The 14303-nt window shown below is 38.6% G+C and overlaps 1 protein-coding gene across 3 annotated transcripts in view; it reads right to left on the minus strand.

Moving 5' to 3' along the window:
- The window catches only part of GLYR2 (glyoxylate reductase 2), a 40169-nt gene extending 26278 nt beyond the window's left edge, over window positions 1-13891 (minus strand). For all 3 annotated transcript variants that reach the window (XR_016056030.1, XM_006826669.4, XM_088867518.1), the window contains exons 1-2: window positions 13599-13891; window positions 5592-5676 (exon numbers count right to left, since the gene is read on the minus strand). Coding sequence is in view for 1 of the 3 variants with exons in the window: in XM_006826669.4 (XP_006826732.1) it covers window positions 5592-5676; window positions 13599-13779 (266 nt within the window). In the remaining 2 variants the exon portion in view is untranslated. The remainder of the gene's footprint in view (window positions 1-5591; window positions 5677-13598) is intronic.
- Window positions 13892-14303: the final 412 nt, after the last annotated feature.

Consider the following 14303-nt stretch of genomic DNA (forward strand, 5'->3'; position numbering starts at 1 on the left):
ATTGCATTTTCCTTGAGGTGACTACTTAGGCCCCTAATATTCTTAAGTAAGATCTTCATTTTGGAGAGTTAGAAAGTTGTGTAATTTCACTCCAAGCACTAGGATGGGGAGATGGGTCCATTAGAGATTAAGGTAAAGAGTGTTCGTTGGTCATAACTAACTTTGCTGACTAGGTTAATTAGCTCCCTAGTTCCCTTGCTGACTTTGGGAGTGGCCTTTACCTAGCTTGTCTTGCACTCTCCCTAAGTACCCTCGTGAATCGGATATCTCGCCATCGTAGATGAATCCCATGTCTCAAGGCGTGTTGTCCATGTTTGGCTTGCTTTCTGCCGATCCTTGCTATTTCTTGGGGTTAATGTTACTATGAACTAGATGTTGGAGTTTAAACCCATCCTCTTCTAGGTTCCTGTGGGTGAGTATTGATAGGCATCGAAGGAGAAGCCCGTAACGAAGTCTGTGAAGGTTGGAAGCTAGATAGACATGTAAATGGAGGTGTCCACAGCTGCTCGGATTGTTGGGCCTAGAGGTGGGGTGGGTAAACAGTGTGTTACGGAAGTTGAGGTGGGGATGGGGGAATGTTTGTGAAGTATTAGAGAGGATGGAGGAAAGGGGATGGAAGTCCACCTAAAGAAGGGAAGGCATTCAGTGCCAATCTCATTTCGAGGGGGAGAGTGACTAGGTTGTTCAACTCTGAGTTGGGTTAGTATTGCTCTAAAGTTTGAGGGAGGGCAGTCCCGAAATAGGCATCTTGGGGTGCAAGGGGGAATGCAACTTTTGAGAAAACAAAGAGAGGCGCCTGCTGCAGGATAGATGAACAAAAGGGTGGGATAGCAGAGGGAAGCTTGGAAAATGGATATATTGACCCTGAAGTGGATTGGTGGTCTATGAGTGGAAAGAGGAATGCGTGATCCAAAACTTAGTGTAGGCCTCAAGTTAGGCAAGAAGATTGCGTTTAGGATAGGAGGAGGGAGTGAAGCTAGAGAGGGTGGGGTGTGTGGAACAGGTGGAGGTCGAGAATAGCAGAATCTCGATGGGCGGATAGGGCATTGCTTTTGTTTGCGCAGCATTATGGAAGAGGTGGTTGGGTCTGGTAAAGAGGCAGAAGAAGCCAAGAAGACAACGGGGGTGGGAGGCTTGCTGAGCAGTAAGGGTGGCGTTAGATAAGGAGCAAGGATAGCCATAGATAACGGGAGGTTTTATATGAAAGGCCCTTCGATTGCCACAGGGAGGTAGAACTGAGCTAGGGCAATTGGATGTGGTTCATACCTGGGTTATGATAGTAAGGAGGATGTGGAGGCTAGAGAGCATTGAAGTGGATCCTTCCTCTGAGAGGGGAGGGGATGTGGAGGCTATACAATAACAAGCTAACGGAACAGGGAGGAGAAAAAGAGAAGTAGTGATGATTAGCAGAGTTCAGGGATGGCCATTGAAGCATTCACAACATATTGGTCTGAAAATTTTATTCCCACAAACTATCGGAAGAAAATGTTTTAGGGATGTTTAGTGTTTGGAAGTTTCTTGCAACTACCCATGAAATGCTTAGAGTGCAAGCCTTTATCTTCTTTGTTGATTTCGTCGGTTTTGAAGCTAAGTCTGAATGGGAATTTTATAATAATATTTTTCCATGATAGATATTGATTAAGATGTTCAATATTCAATTATTCCATCTATCAATTCCGAGTTCCAATATCCAATTCTTGTTTCTAAGAGAAAATTACTTTCATGTAGATTTTTCTACACAAAGAGCGAATAGAACCAACCTGTTTGAATATTGGACATATGGAAACTGAGAAAATAAATTAATCATACCTAGCAAGAAATAGACTGAAAGGAGGGGCTATGTGGAATTCAAGGTAGTGAATTAAAAAAAAATTCCTTTTCTTTTATTCAATATACCTAAATTCCACTTATATGGGCCACTATACATTGCCGTAAATCAAATTAAAACCCTAGATGCAATTAGGATCTTTACTTTTACTGCCAAAGTAAATAAAAAAATATCCAGGAGCAATAACCAATCTTCCACTATAGTTTTGAGTATAAAATATGTTCCTGAAAATTCACAGAAAATTATAAAATATAACTGAAAAATATATAAATCAACTGGGAAGACATTTGACGCCTAGAGTTACCCCCCACAGGGCTTCGTACACTCAACACCTGATTCTCAAATCAATGACGTACTTCTAATCATTTAGATCTTGCTGGAAGTTATGAGATAGGGAAGCTTTTTAGGCAATACCTTCACATCTAAGGCCTTAGAGAGCATAGGAATCTATATAGGGTTTGCAGGAACCCTATGGGATCAAATTCAGGGTTAGGCTTGAGGGTTCATTTCCCTTTTTCCTGGTTGTAATTCTCTTCTTCAAAAACAGCAAAAACCCTAAACTTGGGTTTCACGTACCTCCTCTCTTTCTTTCTTTTTGAGTGGCATAGCCTTATGGAGCATAGGGGAGAGAGAGGCATGACTTAAACTTGAGAGAGAGAAAGAGAACATTTGGGGAGTGGAGGAAAAGAGAGAGAGAGAGATCTTTTCTTGTGCGTGAGAGAGAGAGATCTTGTAATGAGAGAGAGGTTCAAAGATTGTTTAAATAGAAACAAATATATCTCCCACTTGGAATAGGATTCCGTCTAGTTATGCCTTATCTAATTTTCTAACTTGACTATTAAAATATTAGAAAATCTATGGGGTGCGAGAGATTAAATCTGAGTCATCAATCTCACAAATCAGCCATCATAATTTTGGGTGCAAATTAGGAGCCTTATCGCCTTATAATTTGGCCCAAGTCCAATTCAATTTAAAATTGAATTATAACCACGTTTATCATTATCTAGATCCTCCAAAATATTTAGGAAGTCAAAGATAGTATTTAAAAAAGAAAAAAAACTGACTTGGATACGAATTAAAAATTTTTCAGTTTTAAAAATATTCCCTAACTAACTAAAAGTTCAATTCTATTTAAAATTGAATTGTAACCACTTTTAGCAATATCTAGATCTTCCAAAATCTATAGGAAGCCAAAGATAATCTTTTAAAATAAAAAACAAAACTCCCACTTGGATAGAAATTGAATCTTTTCAATTTTTAAAAAGACTCCCTCATCATTATCATCATCACCATCATCATCATTATAGCCTTTTTTCAATTAATTGGGGTCGGCTACAAGAATCCTGGTCCTCCATTCTGCTCTATTAAAGGTCATACCCTCAGTGAGGCCATAAGTCCCCATATCTTTTCGAACTACTTTCATCCACATCCTTTTGGGCCTACCCCTTGCCCTTTTCAATTCTTCCACTTGAACTGACTCGTACCTCCTAACAGGCGTTGTATTGGGTTGGCGCCACACATGGCCAGCCCACCTAAGTCTACTCTCTCTCATCTTATCGCCTATTAGTGCCATACCTACATTTTTCCAAATGAATTCATTTCGAATGCTATCCCTTCTTGTCTTGCCACTCATCCATCTCAACATCTTCATCTCTTTAAAAAGAATCCCTAACTAACTAAAATTATTAACTAAAAGAGGCACATAAACAAAAGGAATAATGGGGCATGCTGCCACCCTAAGGACATCATGTGGGCTCTGCAAGGCCACATGCCCCACTCCTAGGTGGCACACACATGTGGGGGCTTGACCCTAGGTCCCCACATGTGCCCTTTAAAGTTCTAAAATTTTCAAAAATACTCTTTTTAATGAAAGCTCTCTATCAAAAATACCCATTGGTATTAGTCCACTGTAGTGCATATTTACTATAAAATATCTTTTTTACAAGCTCTCTAGGCCTTTAAAGGCCACAAAACCCAATGACTTCACCCTATTTTACAAAATAATAATAGCAAACATAAGTTCTCTTCAGTGTTTTAAAATACGCTCGCATCATGCGGGATGCGCTGCATCCGCATAAAAAACAGGCGCATATGCGCTTTTGACAGATGCGGCCGCATATGCGTCGCATCAGGCCGCATCGTAGCTGTATCCCGCATAGGCCGCATCGCACCACATCCCATTGCTACAGTGTCAGCAGAATTGTTTTTGTTTTGCCCCTCCAATGGTCTTTTTGACCATCCAAATGTTAGGAAAACTGTTTGGGGGGGTATTAGGGGCCCTAAACAAAGATTTTTAGCCACTTTTGTGGCTTTTTTTGCATCTAATCGAGGTAAAAAAAAATTAGGCGGAATTTTTTTTTTCATCAAAATCTTTGATTTGGCGGTTGTTTGATACTTGGATGTTCATTGGATGCCTTTGATTGTTGATTTGAAGATGTTAGGGTGAATTTGTGATAAAAAATCAGGGGTTTCAGAGGTCGTAAAGAAATCGAGCAGTACTTCACAAAGTCAGTAAAATTTTTTCCTTCTTGTATAATATTACTATTATACATATTTTTGGGGGAATGTCTTCTTCCCAATCTTTTAGTAATAAGGATCCGGCTTGAAAATATGCTAAACAAAAAAATCCCAAAGATAGAAATTGTGTGATATGCTTGCTCTATGGAAATACTTATATAAGTGGATAACTGGATACAAAATCTCCGACAGCTAATAGTTTTGAAGTTAATCATTAAACTAAAATACCTACTATTACATATATCACATTCATATATTTTTCTATGCATTAACTTATTTTTTAAAAAAAATTAAAATTTTTTACATTTATTGATCGCATCATCGCGATGCTCCTGCATCCGGGCCGCATCGCCGCATCGGCCCCCCACCACATCAGGGTCGCATCCCACATTTTAAAACACTGGTTCTTTCTCAAAAATTATACAAGCCTTAGGATAGAAAAAAGCCCTTAATGTACTACCTCATTTCACGACGTCCCAAAAAATGGATCAAATTTTACTAATTCAAAATTTCCTTATAGATAACCAAAACCAGGAGCTTCCATCTCAAGAATATTATGCGAAAAGAAATTCAATGTCAATAAAAAATAATGAAAGGATTCCATTTCATGTTTTAAGTAACAGAAGAAATCAAAAGGACAACAACAGCAGCCTGGTGTTGCAAAGTTGGGATAGGAAAATAAAATAATGATCGAGATAGCGGATGCAAAGCTATGGTGTGGGTCGTTTGTTTTATATTTCTAATTTCTATAAATTCGAAATTTAAATTTCTGATTTTATTGTTGGTTTCAGTTTGCTGTGTGGAGTAAATCAAACAAGCAGATAGGGTGGACACCTTGCATTTATCTAAAGGTGAAGAATGGACAGAAGGTGAATTGAACTATCACAGGAGCATATCAAAATTAGAGAGGTAATATGGAAATTTGTGTGGTATCTCCAGACCATATCACTGATAAGATCACAAAGATAGGATACGGACAACAAATCCAGTAGAGACTGGCTTTCTTGCTCAGTCCAACAAATATAATAAGTTCTCTTGAGACACTGGGTCTATGATTTCTTATTTCTTATCAATTTACAATGTTCAGAAGGTCCATCTCATCTGCTCTTCCTACCCAATACAATTACCAGAGATAATTATACAAACTATGAAGCATACAATCATGCTAGCGCTGACTGTGCAAAGAACAAAATGATTATAATATTGCTGTGTTACAAAAGTGACCAAACAAAACACTGTAACATACCCAGCTTTTATCAGGTTTTGTGCCATCGGAGAGCCCATAATGCCGAGTCCCAGAAAACCAATACGTGTTGGAACTTCTTGTTGCCCTGCAGAGTTCAAGCAATAAGTAGTTATCAATAAACTTGAGGAAGGTTGTCTTCATTAAAAGGATGCCATATGGCCACAACTAATATTGATTTGAGTAAAATTGGCAAATTTAGCAATTGTTTATGAGTAAGCCATGTAGCATGAAAATCAAATGTCCACCAAAAGTAAATGCAGCAAACAGACAAGAGTCCATTAAGATGTTCCCATAAGGATATCTTGATGGAGAAAGTATCTCCACCACAACCATGAGAAGTATGTCAGAGTATCTGCAAACCATGTACCTGAAATTACTTTGTAGAAGTCGGCTGCTAAAAATTGTTGCTAGATGCAGGAACGTGCTTGCAATCAAGGCAGGCAATAATCAAGGATATTGGGTAGTCTTTTTGTTTTTGGTAATTCAGTCGGGAAGGGGTCCCCTACCCGCTACAGGAAAGGAACTCAAGTTGTTATGTTATAGCACTGACCACTCTAACCACATGTCCCTTTGTCCATTCCTCAATATTGGGTAGTCTTGTCCTCTCAAAAGCGAACAGAAGATTAAAAAAAAAGAAGGTCAAATCCATTATTTGGTAACTAACTACATTAAAAATTTTAGTATCCTTTCTGTCCCATAGCAGGACTTGATTGAGATGCGTGAGTGGTTTCTTGCTTTTTATGGGAGTTCGGTTATACATGATAACAGCAGCATACAACCCACCGTCTGCCGCTATTCAGTCATTACTCAAAAGTGGGACAATATCTTACAGGCAGCAGCATTTTGCATACCTGCATCTTAAACATCCATCATGATTGACTGACAACTAAGCAGCTATGGTTAACTGGGTAACCATCCATCAAGCATCATGCACAGTTAAGATGCAGCAGGCACATAAATTGTCTTGAATAAAATAGAATCCTGAAAATGTTTTGCCGTCAATGAAACAAAACGATGCCTCCAAGGATCTGAGGGGAATGAAACGATATGGGCTCACCAAGAGATCTCCCCATTACAAGAGTGATCTTCTCCTCCCAATCAAATGAGAGCAGAAAATTATTACATATTACATATGCCATAATTGGCCTCATGATTTTTATTCCAAGTGGTACAATGACCAACAACTACCTTTTAATTTGGGATAACCAGAATCTCATTAATGAGATAGTATAATAGATTTAAAATTGAGAGAGAGAGAGAGAGAGAAAGAGAGAGAACAGCCAATTCCCTCAATCATCAACAGAGGAACATGAAGTTAAATATCTATAAATTAAACATGTGTACTGTAATTACATATACATGACAAACAATGCATAAAATGTATATAAGTGTAAAATTTATAAACATCTCAAGCCCACAGGAAAATAGAGCATCTGAAGATGGGAAGCACTTTCTTCACCAAGTGCCTGCGTGGGAGTCCCTGAGCAGTAACAACTTGAGGCAAGACCTGGAATAGAACTAAATAAATGACAGGCAACCTCAGTACGCATCACTGAATAGAAATTGGAAGTTGTATAGGAAATTCTGGCCCTCAAAGGAATTTTGGGCCAAATGTGTCCTTACTTTCATAAAGTCCATTTTTTAGGCTGCCTAGAGATCTTGGCACTTATTGTCCTTTTTTTTGTTTTGAAACGTTGACAACATATAAATATAGTAATATTTACAGCGTTTTCGCCAGCAATGTTTAGCAGGCAGCCCACATTCTGGTTTCTCCATACAAAATTTCTAAGGTAAGCGTCAAAAAATGGCAAGAAGGCAATGATGCGTCTGGTGCTCAACTAATGGTGCAAAAAACAGCGGGTGGAGAGAGATGAAAGAAAAAGCGGGGGAAGAGTAAAGGAGAAAGGGAATGAGAATAAGGACAGGCAGCCATACTGGGTGCTCTGTTCAAAAATTTCAAGGTAAACATAAAAAATGGCAAGTAGGCAACCCACAAGCTGGTTGTTCAACTACCTCGGGATGCATCTTAATCCAACTAATTAATAAACGTGTTTTGGTGTGTATTTCTATTGAGTAAGTAAATATGTTAGTTTGACTGAGAGTAAGGACAGGCAGCCCACACACTAGGTGTTCTGCACAAAATATCTCAAGGTAAACATCAAACAACCCACACGTTGGGTGCTAAACTACCTTGGGATGTATCTAGATCCAACTAATCACTAGATGAGTTTTGGTGTGTATCTCTATTGAGTAAATAAATATGTCAGTTTGGACATTAAGGCATAAGGATTCTTGGTATATATGTGAACTAGTAAAATACCTTAAAGTTCGAGGCTCTAACGACCAAGGATACTCTATGATTGTGAGTCTTCCATGGATAACATCACACATGATATGTTGCCAATAGTGACACAGCAGATGTGAAGTCCTCAAGATGAGCCCTAGATGGACTACATTGCTTGGGATGCATGATTCTCATACATGGCCAGATGTGACCTTGGCTATTGGGAGACTTCACTGAAATTGTTTTATGCCGACTCACTATAATTTGGTAGAGTTTTTCTTAATATTGTATCAAAACGTTTGCAAGAGTTCAGTAACGGTACATCTGTGCAATTGAAAGTTTGTATTGGAAGTATAAGTAGTGTTCTCAAAAGTTACTTCTTGAAAAGAGTTCCAATCCATGGTCTAAAAAAGAACCCCTTGGAACGGTTTTAGGCACCTGGAAGCTGGCATTTGATGAGATTGTCTAATAAACTCATAGAAATATCTTGGGAGAATCTAGGGAATTTCTAGATGGAAACCTTGGGTTCAAGTAACGAAGAAGATACATGAGGTGGTCAAAGTATGGTGAAAGAACATATACAGAGATAAGTCCACATTAGGATCCTTATCAAGCCTTCATGGCAAGAGTTTTATTAAATAAGAAAATAATTCAATGCGAGTGTTAATTCAAGTCTTATAAAAAAGGCACCATTAACCATCAGCATCATTGTTATTGCACCTGGTGGAAGCAATTTTTTACTCCACACATGGTGTACATTCTGGTTTAGCTTAAATTCTGAAATGAAATCATAATGATTATGGTTGTTATTACATGGCGATGCCCAGGTAGCAGCTAATAACCTAAGATAAAATTGAGGAGGTCCATTACAAAAGAGACCCAAAAATTGATAGAACATATTATAAGCAACGAGAGAACCAGAATTTATCTCCAAGAGTAGTGGATTCCATTATAAAATAGAGTCAAAGTCATTACCGTAAGGATGTTATAAAAGAGCAGTAATGACAAATAAAAGAAAATCATCTTAACAGGAAACTACTTGAAAGGAAGTGTGTTTCAGTAATGTATTCAGTAAGGAAGGTAAACTCTGCATGTATTGGGAAGGCAATCCGGAATATAACTTCGATATTCAGAATGATAAATTGATTCCTATTGCACAAGGAAAGTGGGAAGCGCTAAAAATCAGCTATGCTCTATAACCACAACAACTGTGTGTTTCCAAAAATTTATGAACTTAAAAATACCTCAAAGAGGTATGTTATGAGATTCAGGCCAAGCCATATTTAGACAGGAATTTTGAAAATCCAGGAATCAAATGAGACCATTAGGACTATAGGCACTTCTGACCATGAAAACACTCGAAAGCATATCAATGCATAATCATCTCTATCACAACTTCGGTGCTCTTTATAAAAGAAATTGTTTAAATGTCTTGGCTGAAGCAGATTGATCTGCAATATCTTTAGATTAATTGGTAGATGACCGCATATGAGTGCTGTATCAGAAAAACCATATCAATTGCTTTTATTGCCTACTCAAGATATTCATGAGCAAGTGATGTTGTCAAACAACGATGCTGATTCTGGCATTGTGAAGTTGTAAATGTAATCGCTAACTACAGAGAAAGGCAACAATAAGATATAGTGGCACTGTTGAGAAATGGTAGATGAACCCAAACAGTGAGGGGAAAAAAGCAAGTACTTTTCTAGACATGCTAGATAGAATTGCTTGCAATTGTATTAGAGAGAAAGACTGCTCAAAGTATTCTTGAAATGATGTTATTAAAGGGCTTATACATAAATCCAAGCATTTAATCAAATTTTCATGATATCATATTTGTGTTGCAGGTGTGTTCTTTGGAAAAGTCAGAGTCCCGATTCTATGCAATCTAGGTTCACCAACAAAGGAGAGAAAATAAATAAATCAGTAAGAATATGCTCTTTGTGGCTTATCAACCAATTCCACAAAACCAAAACAAGATATACACTAAAGAAATTGCTTCGCACAACCCAAAACAAACTTCACATTGGATTTCATACCTTGATTGGTAACTGACATTCAGTGAAGATTTTTGGTCCTAAAGTCTCTAATCTTATCATACTGCATATCAAGCCCAAGATATTTGCTGGAGCAAAATTTCCTCTTTAAATACTTTCAAGTCAGTCTTACCATATCCATATACTTCACATTTTTCATAAAATTGCAGGTCTCTTGCTTTATGAATGGCATTTGACGCAAACTCATGGATTGGGAAAACAGAAAAGGGTTTCATCATCATCATCATCATAGCCTTCTCCCAATTAATTGGGGTTAGTTACATGAATCCTGGTCTACCATTCTATTTTATTAAAGGTCTTACCCTCAATGAGGCCATAAGTCCCGATATCTCTTCCACAACTTCCACCCAAGTCCTTTTGGGCCTACCCCTTGCCCTTTTCAGTCATTCTAATTGAACTAACTCACACCTCCTAACAAGTGTTGTACTTGGTCGACGCCACACATGGCCAACCCACCTAAGTTTACTCTCTCTCATCTTATCACCTATTTGGTGCTACACCGAAAATCTCCCGAATGGATTCAGTTCGAATTCCATCCCTTCTTGTCTTACACTCATCCATCTCAACATTCTCATCTCCGCGACACTCATTCTATGAGTATATTGTTTTTTGTCCGCTCAACATTTCGTCCCATAGAGTAAAGTTGGTCTCATAGCTGTCCTATAGAACTTGCCCTTCAGCTTCATTGGTATGTGGCGATCACATAAAATTCCAGTTGCACATCTTCACTTCGCCCACTCAGCTCTAATTTTGTGTGCAACATCTTCCTCAATCTCTCCATTTTCATGGATTTTCGACCCACGATATCGAAAGTGTGGTCTTTTTTGTACTTCCTGACCGTCAATCTTAACTACTTCCTCATCTCTACTCTTATTATTACTAAGCTTGCATTCCCTATACTATGTCCTTGTGCTGTTAATTTGAAAACCTTTGGATTCTAGAGCATCCCTCCAAAGTTCTAACTTTGTGTTGACATCATTTTAGGTCTCATCGATCGAAACTATGTCATCTGCGAACAACATGCACCACGGTACCTCATCCTGTAGGTGTCTAGTTAAGTCGTCCATAACTAAGATAAAGAGGTACGGGTTCAATGCTGACCCTTGATGTAGACCTATTGTCACTGAAAACTCACTCGTCCCTCCACTAGTTGTTCATATAAGCGCTCCATTATATGTATCTCTCACCAAGTCGATGTAGTGTCTGGAGACTCTTTTCTTTTTTAATACTTGCCAAATCAAAGCTTGAGGTACTCTATCATAAGCTTTCTTTAGATCAATAAAAGCTCATGTGGAGGTCTTTTCCCTTCACCCTAAACTTCTCAATCAATTGCCTAAGTAGCAAAATAGCCTCAGTTGTTGACCTTCCTAGCATAAAATAGAAAAGGGTTTCAAATATCCAATTATCAGTCAAAAAGTTGGAACAGATCAGAATGAAAAATCTTTACTGATATGGGTCTTATGCAATATTGCAGGTCTCTTGCTTTATGTATTTCACACAAACTCATGGTTTGGAAGCCTAGAAGAGGTTATCAAATTGGAATTTATCACTCAAAGTTGAAATGGATCAGAATGCTAAGCTTCATCTATAGTGACAATGCTTTCACATTCACTCAGTTCATTCATGAGTTCATCATATCACTCTTCTCACGAGCGTCAGAAGTATCTTTCATCATATCACTCTTCTCACGAGTACAAGGAAGTTGTTATTATTAAAAAGGGTGTTCCAAACAAGCATTGGAATTTTGCAATTTGTCAGGGAAATTTTCAAAATTAACATAATGTATGGCTTAAATGGAAGTTTTAGTTCCACATCGCCTAAAGACAACTTCTCTATGGCTTTATAAATGAGAGATTTCCTTGGCCTTTGGGGGCATAAGAGAGAGAGTCGAGGCTTTCTGAGTGCTGTCAAATTGTGTGCATACTTAACTAGTACATTTAAATGCGCTCTAGATGGCCAGGCCAAGTCGGGCCATAAACAGAAATCTGCATTGATCTGCCCCGCCAAAGCAGGCCATAGCTATCACTGTGGTTTGGGTTGGGTTAAATATTAGGACTGACGTTGAAGCTGGGCCATCTGAGGTTGAGGTTGAAGCCAGATCGGCTGTAGGTAGGTTTAGGTTTGGGCCAAAGACTATGTTTTTGCTGGCCAAACTTTTGATCAACATTTAATAAGTTCACTTTTAACAGTAGTTAGGTGTGTTTGCCTATTAAACATGTCAATCTCTTGTGACACGTGTTGACACATGATTGCTATGGGCCCTACACTATTTCAGCAGCCAATACTTATTTGCTGCTGTCAGTAAAGTTTTTCTCTATATATACCCCATTGAGAATCATTCTTCAAGTTCCTATTCTTTGCATTGCCTTTTCTCTTAACTAACAGACAACGATCTTTTGCCTCAGTTAATTGAAAATAGTTTGTGAAGTGCAATTTACCCAACCAAATTTGTTCAAACTTGTACCAAAACGAAGCTTGTCTCAAGCCAGATCCATCTAAGGGCAAATCAATACAAGAGAAAATGTTCTTCAGAACCTTTTCTGAAGTATATGACTCGGAGAAGCCTATAAAGTAGTTATATCCTAGGGGTATTCTCTTGGTGACCTCAATGCATCTTGGATTTCCCAAGTCAAGGACGTTAAATAAGGAACGGGCTCAAGGCATAGGCAGTCAGGGGGCGAGGGCGCCACAACGTGATGTTGTCTTACATTCCCTTCCTATCTCCCAAGTTAACGTTAAAAAAAAAAAAAAAAAAAAGAAGAAGAAGTAAGGGACGTTAAATACCCAAAGACAGCGGAGAGCATCTCATGCCTCTGGATCCAACAATTGAAGAAAGGAGATGTTTGATTCTCTGCAAAGTTGAAGTTGCCAACCCGGTTTAGTGTAAATAGTGGAGGGCTAAGTTTCTTTACTTTACAGTAACTGTTTTCACCTTGGTTATTCATTTCGCCCTCGGTTGTGCATTCTCACCTAGGTTATATGCATTGGTTATTCATTTCGCCCTTCGCCCTCTGTTATGCATTCTCACCTAGGTTAGATAAATTGACCATGGTTATGCGGTGTTGCTGCCCCAACGTGATTTTGAACGCATTACACTTGTAGGTTAGCCCAAAGAGAGGGGTTCCAAAAGACAAAAAATGCAATTCTGTTTAGGTAGTCAGTGGTTCCAATAAGATTTTATCTACATGGTTCAAGAATCCTGGCACTATTATGTTGTCGCATTTAATTCTTAAGCTTGAGCACATGGAATCCAATACTGGAATAACTTGTAAGCGCTATAATGGGAGCATGTGCCTCAAATACTGATAAACAAGGCCATATTTTTTTCAAAAAAAAAGAATAATTAAATGCATCAAGCATTGCCATCAAAATGATCTAAAACTGCCATTAAATCACAATGCGCAGGATAGATAATATTAAACTTCAACTCAAGGCATCAGATCGTTCCAAGTCAATGGAACATGAGATACATAAACCCCAATTGTTTATCAAAACCCATCATGCCAAAAACTCCTTTACAAAGAAATTACCTGCAAATACTCAAGTATCATTGAAACTTAGAAGTTACAGAAGAATGGGTTGAAAGAAACTAACAGAATTAAACAAAAGATGTCAAGAAACAGGTCACACTCTCTTATTCCTCTTCGCGGTTTCATGCTTTCTTACCAGTTGCATCATTGGAATTTGCAGAGATGGTGATCAGAGAAACACAGAGAGGCCTCGACGAGGAGAACGAAGAGGGCCGAAATTTACATGAAATCGAAGGGAAGGAGAGAGGAGGAGAATGGAGAATGAAGGAGGAAGAGGAAGGTGAAGAGAGAGAAAATGAAAGGGTCTTTAACTGCATGTTGGCTGCGACTCCGCGAGGCGAGGCAGAAGGTGGAGCTGATAAGGTACTTCAAATGCACACCGGTGAACACTGGAAATGGTCCCGCGGGAGTACAGAAACTTGATGCAGGTATGATTTGGACGGTGTTATCGATGAGTTTGTTGGGAAGAAAAATATTTAGATACGGTGCCCTTAAATCATCATGGCAAAATTACAAAAAAAAAAAATTCCCAAGACTATGGGGCAAAATTACAAAAACCCCCCTAAAATGAATTTTATATTTAATTTGCCCCACCCATATTTTTTATCACACTTTTTTCTTCCAGAAAACCTTTCATCGCAAAATACCCCCATGAAAAAAAGTTTAGAATATTTGGACAGAAATACCCTTCCCGTACAAACCAAATCGATCCGCAGAACCCAAGTAACATAGTGCCGAAGCATAGTATAACAATGCCGGAGTGAAATATCAAGCCACACTGCTAGAGCGCGGTGCCATATTATCGGAGCGCTGCGGCACCAGGGACTCCATTGCCGGAGCT

Source organism: Amborella trichopoda, chromosome 5 (assembly GCF_054954075.1).
Source record: "Amborella trichopoda isolate Santa Cruz 75 chromosome 5, AtrichopodaSantaCruz75HAP2 v2.0, whole genome shotgun sequence".
Taxonomy (NCBI): Eukaryota; Viridiplantae; Streptophyta; class Magnoliopsida; order Amborellales; family Amborellaceae; genus Amborella; species Amborella trichopoda.